The 23,655-nt window shown below is 36.8% G+C and overlaps 1 protein-coding gene across 1 annotated transcript; it reads right to left on the reverse strand.

Moving 5' to 3' along the window:
• Nucleotides 1–4,805: 4,805 nt before the first annotated feature.
• Nucleotides 4,806–13,321, reverse strand: LOC110381699 (hairy/enhancer-of-split related with YRPW motif protein). The gene is made up of 3 exons (XM_021342082.3): nt 12,977–13,321; nt 11,062–11,270; nt 4,806–6,092 (listed from the first exon to the last, which is right to left on the reverse strand). Exons 1-3 carry the CDS (start codon nt 13,162–13,164, stop codon nt 5,560–5,562), a joined length of 930 nt encoding a protein of 309 aa, XP_021197757.1. The 5' UTR covers nt 13,165–13,321; the 3' UTR covers nt 4,806–5,559.
• Between the last annotated feature and the right edge of the window lie 10,334 nt (nt 13,322–23,655).

Here is a 23,655-nt window from a genome sequence, read left to right on the forward strand (position 1 = left end):
GTAGGCATACATAGGGTAAAAACTTGATACTCAGGTGTACGCCTAAAAGCACTATTCAACAGTGAAGGTTTGGAGCTGACCTGATGATGGAGACCAGAGAGGGTCGAGGGAACTCGACAACTGAATATGTAAACTACCTCGTGTTTGGGCTTAAATTATTTGTATTGACAAGACCTTTGCAACAGTGAAGGTTTGGAGCTGACCTGATGATGGAGACCAGAGAAAGTCGAGGGAACTCGACAACTGAATATGTAAAATACCTCGTATTTGGACTTATATTCTTTGTATTGATGAGAACTTCCCACTTGTATGGATAGTGACAACTATACGTATCACTGAAAAGCTTTAAATAAAAAACTTTTTTACAAAAAAATTAAACCGACTTCCCAAAACACTAAAAAGCAAAAAAAAAACTATTTTTAGGTGCATCGGCCTAGAAGTCGGTGGCAAAATTAACTTAGTAACATCCATTAGACACCGACTTCTAGGCCGATGCACCTAAAAATAGTTTTTTTTTTGCTTTTTAGTGTTTTGGGAAGTCGGTTTAATTTTTTTGTGTTGTTTGTTTGTCAAAATATAAGCTACAACAGTCACTTTGTATGGAAACGGCAATTATTGTAGTGCAAGTGAAAGAAAACCTGAAATTCCAGTTTTTGTTCGCAAGAGGGATGGCCGAGAGAATATCGGAAGACATCGATGGGGTAGTTAGCCATAACCTGTTTTCATTTTACATTATTTGACAAACCCATACATAAAGAATACGGACGAAAGAAGTGGTGAAGTGTAGTGTAATAGTGTTACCTCTTATTTGTTTGTAATAATTAGGATTAGATAGTCGAAAGGATCCAAAAATAGTTGAGTTTGTTTTGTAAATTTAATAAAATCACATCGCATCAAAATCACTTTTCTAAATGTGTTACGTCCAATACGTTTGTAGTTTTCTACTTTCCTCCAAGGCGACACTTTATGTATTGTGTATTGAAAGGAAAGGATAAATAAAATAAAAAGAGGAAATCACTCTCTTTGATTTGTTGAAAAGGTGTTGAGGAAAAATATATTTCTGGTTGTACAATATAAATGCAACAACAAAAATATGTTTCTTATTTTTTGTATAAAACTTGTTTATGCTACTCAAGAAAAATCCTCACGAAAGGTGAATAAAAGAACTATCCACGTAGGTGCAGTGCTGAAGTGTTTATGACACTTGGCACACGACTTGGCAAGCTACTGGTGCTTACTGGTACACTCGTGAAGGCAGCAGAGCGTTATATTTGCTGAAGTATAATGTTTCACGGACTAACCTTATTTGCTTACGCCTCGAGACTTCCGAAATAATATAAGTGCCCACTTGTGTATTATAGGGTAGTAAAATAATTTGTCAATTTTTGTTTTTGCGATTTCAGCATTTACGTATCTGAATAAAAATTTCGAAAGTATCGTTTTTTTTTGTAGGTTTTTTGGAGAAATTATATGGTCACTAGTTTTATATCCGGTGATACATTGAAAAACATTTCTTAGAGCCGAAAATAGCCTTGCCTTTGTAAAAATATTCACAATAAATCGTACGTAGGTACGAATCTCATATTATTATGAAAATATGGGCACTCTCATTGACAAATGGGGATCCTCAATTCCGGGTAGTGAGGACATTTTAGGCCGAAGTTATTTATAGCTTTACATCTGATTACACCTATTTACATATACGGTATAAACTCACCTACCTACCTACGTAAATCCCTTATTAAATAACTTTTATATCTCCAAATAAGCCAATTTCTACTATAAGTGACTGCGCTATATTCAAAAATATGTAATTTGTTTGTCAACTGATAAGTATCGGTAAGCTACCCCAAAATATTTTCTATGAAAATGATAAATGACTCTTGTAATCAGGCCACAGTAAAATTCACTTCCTGAGTCATCTCCTTGCCTGACCTCAAGGCACCCAAGAGGTTATTTTCAAAGGAGTCGCGAACAAAAAGGTAAATACCTAACTTCCTTACAAATAGATAACTTTGTGGATCCGGCTGAGTAATCAGCTTCTTTCAGCTCAACCCTTCATCTGAGATAGGCACCTAATTTCTTGTGAAATGTTGAGGTATTAGGGATTTTTGCGAGTTTAGAGATTTAGGAATATTATAAACACGATAGGAGGTTGATCCTATTTCATTCTAAAACTAGCCAGTAGATTTATAAAGCGAAATGTTATTATGTTGTAAATAACATAAAGCCGACGTCAGATCGTAGTCAAAGCTGCTTTTTGGTTTTTAATCATGTAAAATATAATTAGATTTAAATATGATTTAGGTATAATATAGTTAGATTTCCAATTGGAATGAGAAAAACTTGCCATTTTCAAATACCTTTCCGACGTACTAACGTCATCAGAGGTATTTCCAAAAATGTCAAGGACTGTTTCGAAGTCTGTTATCACGAAAAGAAGTTGTTAAATGTTAGATTCGAGATATACCAAGGTTTTTTCACTGTATTCAATAAAGATAAATATTTTTAAAAAGCAAAGTGGATCTGAAATTGACCTAATGTGGACCACATTTCCATTGTTAACACAATTACAATTTTTATACGTAAACATATCATACTTATCAACATCGGCCTTCAAAATTATCCGAAATTTAGATGAAGGAGAGCTTTGATAATTTTCACCTAACAAATTTGAAGAAACCGCTTTAGAAAACCCTTACCTAGTTAGAGGATACCTCTGAACCAATCAATGTATTCGCTGTCTGGATCAGAATTATGAAATGAGGCGTTACCGAAATCCATGACATAAAAATATGTTAGGAAAAAATATATAGCTTTAATTCCGCGAGACAATTTTCTTAACTTATTGTGCTTAGGAACAAACATTTTTTTTGCTCTTAACAACTAAATGTAAAGCTCCAGTGATGATACAGACGTAGATATGATCACTAATTACTCCCGGCAGCGTGCCCCGCGTCACATGTGGACACCTACGTGCGTACACGTTGACACTATCTGAGTAGACGCTCGTTAGTTAATCGTGTGTATTAGCCTTTATTTGTGAGCTTGGCGCCGCCTGCCTATAGATAATGAGTACAGGTTTTCAAAAGGAAGATAAGTGATTTAATCAAATATCATGTATGTTCAGAAGGTAGTGAAATATGCTAAAGTTTGTATGTAGGAGTTTGTTCCTCTTTTACGCAAAAACTGCTAGATGGATTTTGATGAAACTTGGGAGTAGGTAATACCTATAACTTATTATCAAAATAACAAGTAGGCTTCTCTTTGAGTGGGGGCGGAAATTAGTTCCTTCGGTAAGGGGGTGAAACCATGTGGCAAAAGCCAGATATTTACAATTTTTGTTGCGATTAAAATTAAACTTTTTTTAAATGTCAATAAAATTACTAAAACTGAACTAAAAGAACCGTTGTAAGATAGTAAATTCCAAGTTTGGAAACGTCGATTTAAACTAAAGTGGCAAGTCCAAAGTGGTTTGAAAACTATTTTATTAGATCTAGAGCCAAGGCTTATACTCTACAGTCATGGACATTTAACTTTGGGAACAAAACTTTTTAGATTCTATTCCTCTTTGAACGAACTGTGGTTCCATTTTCCTCGGCTTTGTAGTGGTGTAATTTTATTACATTTTAACTTTCGTGAGCAATCAGCGATTATATCTATCAGCGAAAACTGAATAAAAATCGGTCCAATAGTATTTGAGCGTATCGCGAAGAATGGCACATGGACGCGTTGAAGGATTTTGTAAAACAATCAAATTATAACTAGACAATGTGATTAATTGCCGCAAATTCAACAAATCGCCAAAATAATAATTCAGTTGATTGAATTTTAGCCACAATTTTTTTTCGTTTACATTGTTTACCTCTAGTTTAGAACCTACTCAAATGTATTATTATTTATGTATGTATTAATGGCGTATTTGTACGATAAGTACCTTTTTAGCATAATCACCATTTCTAGCCTCTTAGCGCAGTGCCTAGTATTCACAGTTAGTTCATTATACAGCCAAACTACGTCGTTTTACACTATTTACATATTAACGACACAAATGCTGACGCCATGCTGTGACGTCAAAGTTCTGCATTAATAATATTAGGTGAGGAATGCCAGTGTAATGAAATGCAAACAAAATACTTATGTAAAAATTGATATTTCTGGTTTGCAAATATTTTTTGTAGGCTTACTTGCTGTTAATCTGCTACAAAGATGATTGTTTTATTATTTATTTCTGACGATTTTTTAGCCTTATCGGACTTTGTCCACAATAGTGCAACGAAAAAATAAACCACCACTAAAGTGTACCAGACCACAGTACTATAAAGTATCAGATTGCACAACAATGCCCAATTGATTATTAAATCACCTCTTCCCTTTTCGTAACAAAAACTTTTTACGTTCAATCCTTAATCGTAATTATAAAAAGAATAGAGCAAAAAATACAAGACAAATCCCTTCCTTATATTTCTCAAAGTTCACTCCTACTTCCTAAAAACTGCCGCCACACGGCGAACACACGAGCATTAAAAAAACTTCACGTTTTTGCACCCCGGGCCTTCCTACGGAAGCAACGAGAGAGGAACATATATTATACCCAGGAGTGAGCGAAACAGAAGTCGTGGGAACCGCAGGGGTAGCGATATCCCATACAGTCATTGAAGTGGCACGTATTGACCCTGCGTCTGCGCATATGTCCGTACGTTCGGCCGGACCAGACACCTGTGCGATGGTTATCGCTAATTTATGCGACAAATGGTGAATTCGTTTTAATTACAGGTGTTAGCAATTAAACAGGGTGTAGCGTATGAAAATAATTTAATTTTCTTTTTGTCTTTAAGCGACGGTATTTACATGGAAATATTTACAATTGTGATGTTTGATTGTACAATTATTTTCAATTGGTTTACAATGTCGGATTTCTATCCTTTAGCCAATAAGCTATTCATCAAACACAGTTTGTTACTATAAGTAAAGCAATTATTATTGGTAATCTCACAACCATTTCGTTCCTTACAATTATTTTGTAGAATATCAAAGTAAATTCCATTGATGATCAAATAGAATTTCTTTTAACGTTAACATCAAAGTGATGAAAATTCATGTTATGACAACATAATTCGACGATATTTAAAGCTCAGTTTTTTGGTCCCGAAATACATCTAGTGACTTTCGATAAACTTATACAATATAATATATAGCTATCACACAACTTACAAAATATTACTTTATATAAAACTATATTTTACAACAGTACAGTCTCCAAAAATATAATTTAGATATTTTTAAACTCTGAGATCGATACAACAGCATCCTATGGCTAGGCGACAAGGAACACGTCATCTTATGCAGAGAGGACCGAATCCGACCCCATTGAACGTCCAACGCTCCTTTGAAACAATGGGGTCAAAACATTAGAAGTTGAAAGGCATTGGACGTTGAAGTGCCCTCCAAATGTTTTTCAATAGATTTTTTATTACATAATGAGTTATATTTTTCCTTCCGTATTTCCGTGTCGCCAAGCCACAAGACAATAATTCTGATATGTATAAGTAGTAAGACTTAATAGGCTAGTTCAGCACCCCACGGTCTGTAGGGCTTCGAACTGTTCTGTGAGTACTGGTGGTGAGGAGGATGGTGGGGATAGGGTGTGGGGTAGTGGGGGGCTGGTGGCGCTGGGTGAGGCCCGGGGGGCCCCGGCGGCGCGGGAGGGGCGGGGTAGTGAGGATAGCTTGGAGCTGCGGTGAGGGGCGCGGCGATCGCTGACATGGCTGTCGGTGCAGCCACCGTCGTCGCTGCTGACGTCACAGGTATGTCCTGCCGAGGTGCACCCAACTCCGTGTAGCCGTGTTGCGGCTGAGGTACAGGCGTCGCTGGGTATTGAGGGTAGCCCCAGTTCGCAGACTTCGCCGCTAGTTCTCTTTGAGCAGCGAAGCATTGGAGGTGGCTCATGAGCCGTAGTCTTAAAGGATCCTGGATGTCGAGACCTTCGCAGCTGACGAGGTACCTCGCCACCTCTGCTGCGCACTCCCGGAATCCAATACTATGGTAATCCATCGCGTATCTCTGAGGGTCGTACGCGAAAGTGTCCAGTCCTGCAACAAAGGGAAAAGGAGGTTACAAACGTTTTCATTACCATATTGATTCGAGTGTGACGCAATAGAAGGATATTAATTCAGAGCTCCGTGTTTAGTTAAAAATTTAAATACACTGGGAGCGCTGTGAAGGGCGGTATGTTTGAGTCGGAATAATTAACGACATTTGTAAAGGTTTCTACAAAGTTTTAAGCTCACACTGGGGGATTTGAAACCCCGCATTTTCTCTAGTCTTTTAAAGCAAGCTAGCCGACGATGCAGATGTTGTTTTGCATGTAAATAAGATTTAGACAATGGTGAGGCGAAGTAAAGAACACAAAAGTTCAGTTCATTGAGGAAGCGACCCTTGGTTGTGCAACTGGAAAGGGATGGGTCTATAGTGTTTTGATTGAGTGCGTAAGGGATGTAAGTTGTAGTATTGGTAACGGGAACCCCAAGTTTCCGGCCGTCTTCCGATAGGGAAGGAGACAAATATAAGATGAGCTCTCAGACCCCAGCGTACGTTGAGCTAAGTGTTCGCGAATTCGATGATTCATTGATGAGTGAGGGACCAAATCTGGTTGGTCCAGTCAGTGTGCCACCGGGCCACGGACCGAAGGGTGAAAGAAAACTGTCTGTACAAGTAATTTTTTACATTTGTTTAACCAGTTTAATTTCATTTGAAGTTTATTCTTTGTTTGCGTTTTGCTTTGATCCTGTGTGCCGCTGGCGTGTCTCGTAATTTAATAAAACAGAGGTAAAGAAATGGAGGAATAATGTTATCTGTTAATTAAAGGCAGCTCTGGGAAATGTCAGTTTTTTCTTTTAGCCCGAGGTGCTGTTTTAATTAATTTTCGTATGACTTTGGAAAGCCATAACTTTTGTTCGCAGAAAAATTACTTTCTTATTACAAGGTAAAATTAAGAGATTAAATATTCAACGTTTTTTGTCATCGCTCATGTCACGTTTGAATGGAATCTATCAATTATAAGTAGATATGTTAACCCCGATCTATCGTACAATTGTGTTCTATCGTTCCTTCCTTCCCGGAGCGTTTTTTACCAGGTTTTTTGCTCAGACGCAGGTGCGACAACCCTTTGCGTTAGAATCGCTTCCGCTTGTCACGTGTGACACAATGGACGCGTGATTTGATCGAAATAATATAGATTTGGAAGTTTTTTGTAGAAGAATTTTTGAATATAATTATTGGTTAGTGAAGATAAGCTGTGTACCTATGTAGTAGGCAAATCCGGTGCGTATTGTTATTATAAAATTCTATGAATACAAAGGTCTGTCTTTTGTATTAACTTTCAATCATAAGAACTCTGTGGTGATATTAGTTTATTCGTATTGTTTCATATTGTACCTAAGGTATGGAGACCTAGAAATAATTATTAACTATGAGATTTTCAACGCATAAAAACCGCAAAAAATCACCCCGCAACCGTGGGTAAATTATAAAGTCGCCACTGAACAAACCCCATTACAAATCCCCAATCACCGTAGCATAAGTTGCGATTAACTCCCTCAACCCTCGTCGGAGGGTAGTTGCCACCGTCCCTCGATGAGATCGGGCGGCTCTCGGGTTCCCACGCACACTGCGCATGATTCGCTTACTGATTGATTTATCTGCGCTAATCCGATGTTTGTGTGTTGTTTAGTGATTTTTGTTTTTGGAATTAGTTGGCGTGCCTTCAAATTCAGTTCAAAAAGAAAATAAATATGAAGCCCCAATTATAATTAAGACCTAGACATTATCAGACAAGTTGAGTAATTAATTAAGTTTCACGTATATCTAAGAGTAAAAGTAGGTAATCATTCTAAACTTGATATCCAACATTTTTTTCAATAAACAAGAATACCACTCAAAAAGCACAACTTCTTCAAAAAGCCATTAACTTGACCACACAAAAGCCCGCCACCCGGCCATACTGTCTGACCGCGCATCGAGCTGCGCGCACGCACCGCTTACGTCACACCTGGCGCCTACAAAAACTCAGGAAGTCCCTAACAGGATCCCGCTGGTCCAGTTTCTATCTCTCTCTAGCAGCACGTGGGGAAAAGAGACGGGTAAACGAACAGTGATGTTTTTGATAGGGTATCAATTTTGAAATCGATATGAATTTAATGAAGTGATAAAATTGTGGGTGATAAAAACCAGACTGTTTCGTTGCGGTATATTAAGTTAACGTTTTATAAAGGTCACGAAATAAATTGGGTTAAATGTGACTGAGAAAAATACGTGTCTATTAACTGTTAAAGGTTTGATACAAAACAATTTAGATCAAGATATTCAATCATCATTTTTTTAGGCCACTTTCAAATAAATCCTACTACTTAAAATTGGTTCAAACGTGCGGTTAGACAAAAGTTTTAATGCGTTTGCTGCAGTTCCGGGCCTCGTTTAACTGACAGTGACCTTTTAACTCAGCAGTAGGCACCAGTAGCCCACAGTGGCCGGAAACTTACGACCGAAGAGGATGCGGTTTCTCGCATACTTACTCGTAGTTATATGGTTACAGTATTGTGAATTACTTTTGTTGAAGTCTGACCGCAAATTGATTTGGACTGGTGCGTCCGGAAGGATGCAACGGTAGTCATTTTGCAGTTAAATTTATTAATAGACGGTTTGTGATATGGATCACTGTGTTTTTAGGTACTTGTGTTGTGCTCTGGTTTTTATTTCCATAACGAAAATTTTTACGGGTCGCATTATTGCGAGATTTCGGTTTTCAATGCACGCACAAAAATATTGTATGATAAAGTTTAAAACTACACTTATTTCCCTTATACAAAAAAGCTATTTTCCTAAGTTACTGGAATTATTTTTTACCACACAATACAAAATCAATTAAAGCATTCCCACAAAATTGGCATCAATTTCTCACTACGCCAAAAGCAAACCATTTTTTTCTAATCTCCGCGAGATCATTGAGTCAGTTTGTAACAAAAAGTTCCCGTTTGTCCACCTGCCGCCTGGACCCGGAAGCTGGGCGTGGGAACTGGGAACTCGGAGCGGGACCTTTTGGCGATGAGCGAGATAGCGAACTGGGGAACAGCTTATTTTGTTTATAGACCTTGATATTATATTAGATTATTAGGTGGGTCAGAATGTTTGTGTGTAGTGTATGGTGAAGAAATTAAAATTATGTTAGAACTAGAGATTTGGGTCCTTTGTAATTTATGTAGTCTAAAAACTATTCAAACGAATGAAGATAATTAAACTGACAAAACATTATCCTCTTTTGCGTCGCTTTGTCGGGCAAATAATAAAGTATTTAACTATTAATCTGATTTTGATCGAAATAATAAAGTTTTAATTAAGTACTAAGCCCATTTTGATCTAGAGATCAGAGCTATCGGATTAATTTTAAATAGCGATATTTCGGAAGCAATATTCCTTTCAATCTATGAAATATTCATACTTTACAACATTCTTTCAGAATATAAATCAATCAACATCTAACAAATCAGTACTCACATCACGAAATGAGTTCATTAACCTTTTTCGAGAATACAAAGTACAGACGCCAGCAGGTCAACCTACCCGAAGCTGTCAGACCAATCGAACATCAACCTTTCACTATTGTGATAAGGTTCAAATTCTATTGAAGAGTTTTGACAGATTGAGGTAGGTTGATGTGCTATCGTCTGTAAATTCAGATATTAAATCTGACCATCCCTTTGTAGCCGCGGGCTGAACACGATCAATTCATTACATTAATTAAGAGCCAATTAACTATGTTTCAGTCTTAGCTACAGGTCATGTAATGGAGAAAATAATTAATTAAAATACTATAAGGTTGATGACTTATGGAAAAATTCTCAGTATCTCTTTTGTAGCTGCCTGGGGTTTGAACATAATAGCCACAACCTGGATGTGCTATAGCCAGTAAGAACCATTTTGTGTTCTTCAAAAAAAACATAAAAAAATACATCTAATAGGTATTTGAAATGGTTTGCGAAACATAATAAACTTGAACACGAAAAAGTAAAATCAAACTGGTCCAAAGTACTTAATTATTATTGTAACTGTCATTCATAGTTAGGGAAAGTAGAACTCGGTTCACAAGTTACCGTCAGGGGTACCACAAGATTCACAAAAGACAGGAAAAGTGAATCAATTGTATAGCTTTTGCTTTTAATATTATTTCACTTTTTAGCAAAACACCGTTACGGTTGCATCTTTTATTAATTTTGCAGGAAACGGAAACGTTTTAACAGGTTTCTGACAGTTTAATTGTAGGATATAACGGATGTTGTTTTTTTGCAATTTTACTTTTTGACGATAGACAGAGATTGTAGCCGTGGGTCTCTGCTGTCATTTGAACGTCTTTGACGGTGGTTGCGGGTATTCAGAAGCCAGTAAGACTGACAAACTGTCTTACCTAGGGGCATTGGTGATGGCTAGGCAGATGATGATGGACAGATATTGTAGCTTTGAAGAAGTATATCATGATATTTACCGTTGCCAGGGGGCTTTTTAACTTGCAACTTGTTTACGTGAATTTATGAAAATATTTAGCGAAGTAGACGTAAACAGTGCTGTTGTGTTAACAAGGCCATTAGGGATTCTGTTTGTAAACACTCCGAGTTTTAACTTGTTTACTGGGCTTCGTGTTGTTCTTACTTTCATGTTAAATATTTTTTACATATATTTTTTGGAAAAAATAAGTTTATTACATTTGTTTTTTAATTTTATGAGCCTATAGTTGTTGACTTCATAGAACACTAGTTCATTCTTCGTGCGTTATTAAAACGCTCTTAGTTTGGAATAGATTTCCTTCACTTAAACTGTAGGTACAACCTTATTCTCCAATACACCCTTAATCATGTTTAGACACATTTTTTAAACAATCCCAGTAAATCCGAGCATCTAAGGGTCCACCAATTAGTCATATCACCGATATGACGTCTGGTTATACTTAGTTATATGGAATAAGAACTAAGGGTGGATCCTTAGTTAACTAACTTATCAAAATCTACCAACCTTTAGCATGCAGCATCTTCAAGTGATCCACAGTGAGCTGCAGTATCTCGGCCTTCTCGAGCTTGGCACTGCCCTGCTTCTCGCAGGCTGCTGGTACCAGCCGCTTGAGTTCCGTCAGTGAGGTGTTGATGCGGTCGCGTCGCTTCTTCTCGATCACGCCGCGGCGTCGCTTGCGAGTCATCAGTTGGCAGGAGTCGCCGCCGGGAGACCTGGAGGTTATGAAGATGGGAAGATTAGTACAAGAGCAAAAGGAGGTATATGGTTTGAATATGGAGGGAATATGGGAGAAATGGTTAGGTTTTCTAGATATGTTTTGGAATTGATGTGCTATTTTTTGTGTTGGGTTAAATGCTGTTATGTGGTAGTAAAGACAAATGTATCTGCTAAAGTAGCTTTGGTATTTTATTAGCTCTTTCTTGCTTGTAAGAAGGGTATTCGAGGGTGTTTCTTCTAGGTTTGGTTTAGCCGCTAAGAAACCTTGACTTCAGTGAGTATTAAAAAAAGAGAATTTGTTTTTTTTTATATATTTAACTTCAAAGTGGGCCAGATTTATTTTCCAACTAACACCTGTTACGGACACAAGAAATTAAGGATTGTCCTAGTTTTAGACACAATGACATGTTTTCATATTACATGTAACAAGATAATACGTTTTGTGATATGTTTGTACATGTCAGCGTGTCGTCTGGGTAACCTACTGAAATAATAATGAATTAGGCCTAAAGCATGACATTATGAGTACGTTAAACAAATATCATTTTACCAGAATGTTGGGAAAATTTTCCTTTAACATAAGATGGCCTTGTTTTACTGAACATTGGTATGTAACCTTCCTGATTTTTTCTTGCCCTTCGGGAAATATTTGACAAGGTAGGAAGAATAATTCAACATTGTTTATGAAAGTAAAAATTACTCAGTACCTATATTTTTTCTACCTTATGTATGAACAATTTATGCGAAATATTTTTTTGCTGTTTTCATTTTTATTAACGAAGGAATTACACATAAAAATATTAAATAAACATATAAAAAAAAATAACTTTAGAAAAACTATTGACGTGACTTTAAAAACACCTGAGCATTAAGAAAAGCGTGGTAAGTACGTGCTACGCGTGAAATCAATTCAGTGTAATTGCGTAGCGCTCGCTACGTGCGTAGCGGCTACGAGCCTCTACGGTATTGAACCGTTCTCATTAGATTCTTATATGATATGAAACAAGTCGTGTAAATATTACTATTTTACTTTGGAATATATATTATGTGTAAGAAGAACATTAATATGTAGATGTTACGTGTTTTTTGACTTATTTTTATGGCCTGAAAATTACCTTCTAAGCTGTAAGTTAATATAATTATTTTTGTTATGATAATAGAACGCAAAATGTTTCAACGTTACGTTAGCAACTGGATAAATATCTAAACAAGACATAAACAATCGAGGTATTATCATTCAAAAATCCGTTATTTATGAAATAAACATAACATGTAAGGGAGCTAAATATATTATGTATTCTAAATATACTTACTATCCTAATATAACATGAATTGGTATTAGAGCAGAGTTCTCAGAACTAATGTAATAATATTATGTTTGTCTGTTTGTTTCAAAGTTCTTGTCTATGTTAGCTAACACTAAAATAACTTAACAGGCAAAATAATTTGTTCAATACACACTGGATATTAATATTGTAGTTAGGTCTAAAATTACGTTTTTAATTAAGACAAAATTGGTAATTTTAGCCAGTGTTTATTAAATTTTAGAATACTAAGATTTAGTACCTAAAAAACAGCCTTAAAGTTACTTAGATTATCTAGATTCTAGACAAACTAAGCCTTTGCCTTCATAAAGCTGTCTATATTTAGAAAATATATATACCTATATATTTCCAAAAATAAATAGCTAGTGGGTACTCACGTCGCATCCTTACTGCTTTCCTCAGAAAAGGCATCGTCTTCACTCTCGGAGTGCGTTCTCTTGTTCCGCTGCGCCGGCGCAGGTGGGGCCGGGGCCGGCGCTGGTGGGCCCCAGCCGTACCCCCACTGGGCCCCCTGGCCTTGCAGCTGAGGACCTGGCTGCTCCATATGACGATGATGGTATTCCATTGTCAACACAGATGAAAATAATCACTTTGCAAAAAAATCACTTATAGGTTCTTGTATGATGGTTCGTGTCCTAATTTTCCAGTTATCACTAGTTTTTCATCGGAAACTTGGTCAGTTGAGGAGATGTGCGCGTCAGTCACGTGCGCGCGCGCCGGGCGACTGGCGCGGAGTGTGTGGCCGCGTGGCGCCCCGTGTCGCCTCGTGTGCCGCCGCCCTAAGCGACCCACCCTATACAAACCTTACTTTATCTATCATACACGTACTTTTGCTATCTGACCATGCAATTTTCAACTTTATTGCTTCCCGTATAAAGGTCTGCTAACTGTTGTGTATAACTTGGTGATTTTTTTGACAGCAAAGTTAAAAGTTGCAGTTTTGATGAGCAACTTTATGCATTACACAGTTGCAATAAGAACACAGCAACTGCATTTATGGGTCACTTAGCGATATTAAAATTCATAAACTTTAGCTTTACTATATCTAGTCGCAAAATGGACTTTGGGAGTAGGTGATAAGGTCCAAATTGTTTTTAGTTTATTAGTTAAGGGTGTATCATAAGGCCGCGTGGCCGGCGCACGGTGGGAAACTGCAGACAATTAGGTAACGCAATTTATTCGCTCCAATATTGGTGTGAATGTATTTCTCATAGGGGAAGGGTGAAGGAAGCGTGGGACGATCCGCGGGGATTAACTAGTGAAAAACATTACCAATAGAGTGCCGGATTACACCGTGAAAAGCTTTTTTCACGACTTAAGAGTCACTTAGCTAAGACTGTTTAGTTTCAAGTATTTTATTCTTACTTAAAGAGGGAGAAATAAAGCTTGAAATATACAATTTACAACATCAAAAAATTCGCAAACGAAATACGAAAATCCTGAAAACATAATCCGAGATTAAAAGAACATTTTCAGCACCCTTTCAAGTGAAAATTGCTTTCAAAACTCAGTCACGTAACGGGCGACTGTTAAGTAATTAGGGCTTGAATCCGTTGGCTAATTGTTTCATAATCACTGGTGACGTCACGCGTGCCGGCGGCCGGCTGGGCACGAGCCGTGCGGCGGCCGGACGCCGGACGGTGTCCGACACACGACCGGACGGACGTCAGCTGAGGTTTGATGGTATCTCCTTAAGTGGTGTTTAATTAATCTAGCTTAACGAGCGATAAGGTAATCAGCGCTTAAGGTAATTGTTTTTGATGTTTGGGAATCCCGATTTGTTCATGGTTTTTTGAATAAAGAGAAATAGTTTTAGTTTTCCATAGATTTCAAAAAAGACAATATAGTTTTTCTCAATCGTTTCTATTATAAAACAGAGCGGTTTATTTGGAAAAGACTAATCCTAAGAGATTATTCTTGCGTATGAACTCGCTAGATTGCAATTGCTTTTAGGTCTCAGACTTAGGTATCTATACGTATTCAGCGGTGCGATTGATTTACAAGTAGGTATATTGCGAATCTAGCGAACTTGAATGGTTTACCACAGAACCTAAAATAATTGGTTCATAACATATAAGCACAATTGATCGGTCGATAAGAGTAATAGTAACAGAACAGAACCATTTTCTACAGGTAATCTGACCATGCCGATGACCTCACAAAATTACCAGATTGGCAAAACAAATCAGTGTAATTTGGTCCTCATAAGTAATCTAAGAATATGTTCGTCAATAACTATTAATATTGAATGTGATCATTACGGTTATGTAAGGCGATGGTCATAACATGGACGTTATGGGGTCAATACTCATTAACTGTCCTTTCATAATGTTCTATCTTAAGAACTGTATGTTATGTCGAGTAATGTAATTTTCTGGTCGTGGAACTATTGATTTTTATAAATTACCTAATTAAGTACTTTGTGTAGGTACGCGAGGAATAATTTGCAGCTTTAGCTATAAGGTTATCCAGTTTATGAAGCTCCTGTTTTATTTATAAAGGGTTTATCTTTACTACAAGTAATTAAACTCATTCATTAGTAATGCAGCTTAAGATAAAAGCTGTGTCTCATTGCCGTCTACCTACAGTATTTCATTTACTATCTGAATACATTGAATAAAAGTATGGCGTGTTTCTTTTAGCGGCATACGCTAAAATCGTCGTGAAAATCTATACGATTTTCATAGTAGTTTGAGAAGTAGTCGGTTTTAAAGTAATAACACTTTAGAAATATATTTTCCCTCCTCAAAAAAATATACGTCCAACGTCAGTCTGAACCGAAAGCGGCTGCCATCGAACAAGGATCTTATCACATCACGCTCAAAATAACTGATGTTTCGCTACAAAAGCTTTTACTAGTTACTATACAACTACACGGCTTGTTGATGCAATAAACCGTAGGAAAGAAGATTAGAGTAATCCTCCGTTCGCTCGGGCGCCGTGCGATCTAATGAGATAGGATCTAAGAGCACAACGCTGGAAAATCGCTCGAACTTCACACAAACCGACTGCACAGATGTAAGGCTTTATAAGGGATACTCGCACAATATTAAAATCCTTGTAAATATTAAAACTTCGATGGTTTTAAGGCTGATGGATGAATGGTTAGGATTATTTGGACTTGAATATAATCAGAGTCTGGTGAGAAACGTATATTATAGTTTTATGCTAACGTTAAAGTTAAAGATAGATGTTAAAAAGAAATTGCGAATTCGAAACAAACGCCGACTGCAAACATTTAAAATTCTAATATTCGTCGGCTTGTCGGAATATTTTATAAGAACTTTACTGAAACAATGGAAAAACGCGCCTCAGGGTGATTTTAGCCAAATTAGGGCGTGATATCGGACAAATAATACAAACCTCTAACGAAACCTATGGTAATTTATAATTTAATTTCGATTCGATCGTGGAGGTAATTTATCAATGATACGGAACCAAACCTTGCAAAACGGGCTTTACCTACAATTTTTTAAAGTTTTTTACCAAAAAAGTGTCGCGATTCGAGATCAGATTAAACGTCACCCAGTCAAAATGTAACCCATTGTGCTTTAATCCGTTTACAGATTACAAAAGATTCTTTGTTATATCTTTGTGTTGTCAAGTATGTATGTATGTATGGTCTCAGCAATCTTCTGAGCTGTGAAATCAAGGCTTTGAAGTGTAAATCTCAAAGGATCAATATCGTCAGAAATATTCGTGTGACCAGTGACGTCTGCTTATATTATAGTTGTGGGCTAGTGTGTGGTTATTTACATGTATATCGTCTCTCTAGGGTCGTCAGGCATTTTGTGAATAGTAAAATGACTCATATGCTAAAAAGCTATTATAAACTTTGAAACGTACACAAATCAGAATTGGCATCATTTGCACACGACACGAGTGGCGCAATTGCTAACCTAATTGGGTGTCGAAGCTACGATTACTGCATAACGAGGTAAAAATTTACAAGACGTGCATGTATATTTTTGAAAAAGTTTGAACTTACTGTGTAGGTACATTAAATATTCACACATGCAATAGGCTATTAAATAATAGAATAATGTTTATTAAGTAAAAGTAATTTTATATTATGTTCTTGTAAATCTCGTGACAATTTTTTATCTTTCGTTGATCAAAGGAGATTGGGCAAGAATGTATGAAGTCTGGTCCAAATGTCCACCACGAACGAGACCTATATAATTAAATGGTCCACTTAATTTAGAGTAACTTTTACTAAGAAAGTAAAAAAAAAAACAATGCCAAAAAAAAGTTATAGCCAAAAATGTATTCTTAATTTTTGGTAGTTTTTGTATGTTATCATTATAATTTTTTATTTTATTCCACTTCAATTTCTGCACTTTATCTAAAACTAAGATGAGTAAGACACATTTGCATATAAACAGTCCATATTTTTGCCCGATGGATGTACGAATCACTAACCAATTGAGGCGCCAGAAGTGCTTGAATATACTCAGCGGTTCCTGGTTCCAGCGGTAACTGGTGGTGTCTTCTCTCGAATAATGAACAATTCTATTTTGTCAGAAGTTACAGAAAGTACGAAAATCGAACATCACGAAAAGAAATTGAAAAAATGATATGGAAAAAATCTGTAAAACGTTGAATTTGATTTTGCTATAACTTTTTTCTGGCATTATATTTTTTTTTACTTTCATAACAAAAAATGTTCTACATTTAACGGGCTATCTAGCCATATAGGTCTCGTTCGTGGTGGACATTTGGACCGGAATCGCCCATTGTCCTTTATTGTAATAAGTATGGACTGTGTCTGAAATAAATGATTTATTTATTTATTATTTATTATTTATTATCTTGTATGTCTCTTTCCGACCACGGGACTACAGAGTCCCGGATTTTTGGAAGGCGAACGTGGGGCCGAAGCCAACACGCTGAAGCCCTTTTGAGACAACTTTAATGAAATGGTGACACAAAACCCACGATTATCCCTGTATACACTATAGAAATGTACCCAAGGACAATCCCCGGTTCTGTGCTAAACTATTGCTAACTATGGATGAAAACTACTTGGGCTATTGTGATGGGATGCTAATGGACTAGGAATGGGGAAACTACGGGAACTATGGCACCTGCCGATAACAATGTAATAAATACACGTAAAAATGGCAGGTGGAGACTCGCCAACTCACTTACTGGGCCCCCGGGAATCAGTCACTGAAAAGCAACAAGAGGGCAACAGGTACATGAGCGGCTGAGAAGGGTGAGGATACCTCGGCGGACTTTAAACGCAGATCACGCGCTCCCTGTGGGTCCAGCATCACCGGCCCACTCGCCACTTACCACGAGGCACCTACCCTCCGAGCATTGCTCTAGCGACTCCACTCTGACCGGCCGGTGAAGGCAAGCCAAGAGGCGGGAGACCTATCCCCCGTCATGCTTCACTCCGGCAAGCCGGAGATGGGGGACAGTATACTCTCCCTGGAGCACTCGGATATATAGCCCCGCGGGGTCGCTACTCCCCGTCATCCGCCTCAGATGCCCTGCGGGGCTTATTTATTATATTATTATGCTTACAATGACGTTGAGCCACAAACTAAGCATAGTATGCTGCTTAAAACCCAAACTTATTTCAGTTTTGAGACAACATTCCATAGATAGCTTTTGTTTATTGACCCAGAAAACAAATGAAATAAGGGTTAGCTGACGTATTTCGGCAATCATATAAGCTTACGCCATCAAGTCCTTATTGGCAGCTAATATGATTACCTCGCTGTGAAAGTATTACTTACAACACGATGTCATGACGTCTTTCCGTCATACTTACCGTGTAATACGTAAACACGAACGTAATAAGTTTTACTGCTGAACTTAACCTTGAGAGGTAATTGTAATTACAATTGCACGGGTATTGTGAAGGTTTATAAAGCTTTCTATCAGGCAAAAATCTAGAAGAGTATGTTGCCAATATGATTATTATTTTTTTAATTTTAAAGAAATCTTTTCAGACCTACAAAAAGTCCAATCTTTATTTCCAAGTTACTGATGTTTACCTATTGTGCATAATGTAATTTCTAAATAAATCAGTTACAATGAGTTCTTGCTCGATTTAATTAAATAACCACTAACCAGCAATGGTTTTTATGAGAATCAAAAATAATCCTTGCTTTGTGAGATCAGGTGAAAATAATCTGGGACATCAACTTGTTCTCTCCTTGACATGATAACGGGACAATCTATTACATCAAAAACATGAACAAATATCAAATTCTAAGCTATAAGGTACAACAATCATACATATTAAACTGCGCCCACGCACGATCATGTATCTACAATTTCAAAGAACCGTCACGGCCATTGTTAAATTCAAAAAATCAAAGCAAAAACTGTGAGAGTCGTTTTTTTTTAGTTTTTGGAGTATTAACCCGTTTTTTGTGGGCGTGGGGTACCATGGGACTTTTGGACAGGTGCTGGTGGCCTGTAATCCCATTGTTGGGCTACAAGGCAAGTTTGACTGTCAATGAGATCGATGTACCTAGTTCCTTCTACTATTTTTGTGCTATTTTGGTCGTGTTTGCATTGCGGTTTTGGCAAATATTTTTGTTTGTCAGCCTTGGGGCAGTTTAGGAAGTACGCTCTTGTCAGTCATTTGTTTATTTTAGAGTTTATTCAGTAGGGCTTTGGCTTATTAAATGGTCATGTGAAATGTTTGTTTACGTCCGCACAATAAAAGCTAAGAATCTGGGAAGCGAACTTTGGGAAAGAACCCTAATATATTTACCTTACATATATTTTATACCTACATAAGTACTTCATGGTATTTCTCCCTGGTACGAGACATGGGTGGTATTCCAATAACTGGAAAACCACCCATGCCTTCCTTAATGACACTAAAAGTTTTACCCCACGCGATGTAACACGGAAATGAAAAAACAAACAAACAAACTTATTTAAAAGTGATTAGGAACTTTATTAAGGTACGGATACGTCCTTGCATGCTGTCTCTATATTATAGAATCTATCGTTGCCATGAAACTAAGCAAATCGTGCTTACTTGAGCTCCCTTTTACATAAAACCCTATAGTCACGATTTTCGCAAAGAATACGCAAACATCAATAAAAATTGCACAAAGGATTGGTAAACAGAAATGTTGGTAGCTGACAAAGAACAGAAAATACCGTGGTTAGTTATCATAAATGTGAAGCTCATTGATAACGTATTAAACCTTTCATGGTTGTTGTCAATCTAAGCTTCAGGTTAAGGTAGCATTGTGCTTACATTCTAAGGTTTTATTATATTAAAGAATTGCCTCAGGGTTAACTACTTCAGGAAATGTTCATAACCAAATGGATTTTAAATCCTACAATACTATAAACATGGATGTTTGTTTGTATGCATGGATATTTGCTCCTCTTTTATGCAAAATCTAACCAACAGATTTTGAAGGAACTTTGAAGGTTAATAGTAGGTAGGTATATCAGAATAACTTATCTATAGGCTACTTTTTATTTATGTGTGGTCTGAGCCTCGGAATATTTGTGAAATCGCGGCAAATCCCTACCTATAGGTAATTGCCAAGAAAGTAAACAAAGTCTACAACCTACTTCAAACAATATAATATTTTATTGGTTTTCATATACCTAGCGAGAATTTACAAGAATATTGAGACCTTTCTTTTTATGTGCTCTAGGATTTAATAAAAGAATAATAAGACTGTTATTGGTATAATATCTCCTTTGTCTCAAGTGCGGCTAACTACAAAGAAAATCGATTCCTGGGTTCAGTTTTTTATATGAAATGGTTAGAAATACATAGTCTAACCAAAGGGTATACGGTTGCCCAGGTAACTGGGTTGAGGTGGTCAGATAGAGCAGTCTCTCCTTGTAAAGCACTGGTATCCAGCTACATCCGGTTAGACTGGAAGCCGACCCCAACATAGTTTGGGAAAAGGCTTGGAGGATGATGATGGTTAGAAATACATATTTCGATCAATATAAAAAAACTTTTTTACAAAAAAATTAAACCGACTTCCCAAAAATTGGCAAAATTAACTTAATAACATCCATTAGACAACGACTTCTAGGCCGATGCACCTAAAATTAGTATTCTTTTTTGCTTTTTAATGTTTTGGGAAGTCGGTTTAATTTTTTAGTAAAAAAGTTTTTTTTTCAGGTTTTCAGTGATACGAATAGTTGTCACTATCCATATAAGTGGGAAGTTCTCATCAATACAAAGAATATAAGTCCAAATACGAGGTATTTTACATATTCAGTTGTCGAGTTCCCTCGACTTTCTCTGGTCTCCATCATCAGGTCAGCTCCAAACCTTCACTGTTGCAAAGGTCTTGTCAATACAAATAATTTAAGCCCAAACACGAGGTAGTTTACATATTCAGTTGTCGAGTTCCCTCGGCCCTCTCTGGTCTCCATCATTAGGTCAGCTCCAAATCTTTACGGTTGAATAGTGCTTTTAGGCGTACACCTGAGTGTACAGTATCCCTACATAGTACCCTATGTATGCCTACAACTTTCGAAGGTTGCCCTCGATTTCTCAGGGTTTCCATCATCAGATCCTGACCTAATGACTATGGAACCAACTGGCAGCTATTCCGAGTCGAACAAAAAAAGAATCACGTAAATCGGTCTATAAACCTCGGAGTAATCGATGTACATACATAGAAAAAAAAACATACCGGCCGAATTGAGAACCTCCTCCTTTTGGGAAGTCGGTTAAAAATCAAATTGCTAAGTTGTAGGTTAGATTCATAAGAAGTTTAACATGAAAATCATTTTACGACAAGTACTTAGCCCTGCACTGCAAATGCAATGAAACTTAAATAAGAAACTAATCCATTACAAGAATTATTCTGAAATCCAATTATCTTTATACTAACTTGAGCAAAAACACAATTACCTACACATTTACAGTACAGAAATGAGAAATTAAATGAAGGATCATCAAATATTATTTCTTCATACAATTCCAGTTTATTCTCATTTGTTTTACGATAGAATTGACAATGTTTGTGTAGGCTTGTTATTCTCTGAACCACGGAAATTGATTCTAAACGAAGTCTTCTGAGATATGAACAATTTGTTCAAGGCATATTTATTTGACATTATTGTCTCTGGGTATTTGTTTTGTATTTTTGCTGGAAAATGTTATTGGATAGAGATAATAATTGCACATTTTTTGTTGTTAATGTAGATAGGTATTCTTTACATTTTTACTTTACTTTTACGATTTCTATAAAGTTTGTGATTTCTTGAGTACCTATGTACCTTAATACCTATATATACTTGGACATGACAGGCTGTTTACAGAGCAATCATTAAACACCAGTTAGACGACCGATATTCGAGTTTTATTAAATTGAATCCATTGGTTTAATCAATCAACTTCAATACAATAACACACAGTCAATAACTAACATTTTACAAAGCAAACACAATAAAAAGCACTATGCTACGTACTTATTTACCGTATACAATTACAACCACTTTACCTGAACCCCTCACACCACCCTTATTACAAAGCAATAAGGATCAATTCCCCTTGTTTTGATTGCATGGGTAACTTTGTGTAAGGTTTGGTTCCCGTGTGAATATGGTTGGGGGTGGTGTTGGCGCCCAACGTGGGACACAATTTAACTTCTCAAGTTGTCATAGTGTTTAGTATTCATAGATTTAATTTGGCGAGTCCGGTGAGATTTGGGGGTAACTTTATTGTTATCTAATGTTTATTTATTGATCATGAAGTTACGTTAAGCTTATAGCATCGTAACTTGGCTAGCATTAGTCAATAAGTGATCTAAACTCGGTTATGAACATTATGTTAAAGTTGTGCTTTTAATTTGAATTTATTTTAGCTACACAAGCAAGCCAAAATAACATTATGCAACAGATCTAGGTATTTACTCACATAAAAAGGAGCTCCAACGATTTTAGCATGTAAAACATTTTAAAGTTAGTTTGTTTACATAGGTTTTGATTTATCACATCTACTATTGGTTTCTCTTCTTTCTGTGTGCTGATAGTTCACAAGTTTTTCCAACCGATGAACGATCTACGATGTTAAGTAAATCTTTCACGAGTTTACCTACCAAGATTTTCATATCTTTTGTCTATAGTTCTACAACTCTAAAAAGCACACCTACACCAAAATCCTTCAAATCACTGATCGATTACCCATTGCATATTATGACGTCCTCCTCTCGTCAAGTGCGTCGCGTGCGGCGCGTGTGAGCGGCATCGCGCCGCCGGTCGCACGCGCCGCCAGCGCTCGGAAGTGTTCGGATATGATCGGAAGTAACGTCATGCAGGTTCAATGTTGAGGGCATACGGGATTGGGGATATAGATAGATACGTGGATTATTGTTTGATAAGGTTAGAAGGCTAGATTTTGGTGTTTAGGTTTTGTGATTTCTCTTGTATTGGGATTTTTGGTTTTAGTCATTGGGTAGGTAGGTAGTTATGAGAAATCCATTTGGTGTTTACAATTTTTTTTTGCTTTGCCTGAATCAGAAAAAGTATACTCGAATAAGCTAGGAATGACACCTAAATAATTTATTACGGAGTCTCATTAAAGCAAATTATTAAGTGTGCTTAGTTGTACGTCCATTGCAAATTCTTGATATAACCTGCAGTAGGTAGTATAACATATATGCCTTAAAATTGAGTTGTAAAATTCCACCCGAACACACATAGATACATACATACATTGCAAGTTAAATAAAAGCTTGTAAAATATCAATTAGAAATAAAAAAATGGTGTAGGTACACAGCGTCCGAAAGAAAAAAGACCGGTTTCGCCATCTAGTGCCACATTAATGTAGTTATTATAACTAAACAAGCGCCATCTGCCGTTGTTACGTTAAACTTTTTGTATGATGTCATGCAATGATAACGCCATCTAGTAACATATTCACACAATTATTAGTATACGTTTTTTACAAAAAACCGTTCTTGATGATGCTGGGATTATTGGCTTTATTATTTCACCTATTTTGTTACGGTAGAAGTTTTCTCCAGAAAATAGCTAGGAAAGAAATGTCAGCAAAACCGGCAGGCAGACACAGCTACTCGGAATAAAACAACAAAA

This window comes from Helicoverpa armigera, chromosome 3, assembly GCF_030705265.1.
Source record: "Helicoverpa armigera isolate CAAS_96S chromosome 3, ASM3070526v1, whole genome shotgun sequence".
Lineage (NCBI taxonomy): Eukaryota > Metazoa > Arthropoda > Insecta > Lepidoptera > Noctuidae > Helicoverpa > Helicoverpa armigera.

What these genes read in the sequence shown, in the direction of transcription:
- LOC110381699 (XM_021342082.3), bottom strand. Translation starts at nt 13,164, where the DNA reads ATGGAATACCATCATCGTCATATGGAGCAGCCAGGTCCTCAGCTGCAA. An exon ending in GAAAGCAGTAAGGATGCGAC is followed by an intron (nt 11,271 to 12,976) that starts GTGAGTACCCAC and finishes CATAACCTCCAG; the next exon opens with GTCTCCCGGCGGCGACTCCT. An exon ending in GAAGATGCTGCATGCTAAAG is followed by an intron (nt 6,093 to 11,061) that starts GTTGGTAGATTT and finishes CCTTTGTTGCAG; the next exon opens with GACTGGACACTTTCGCGTAC.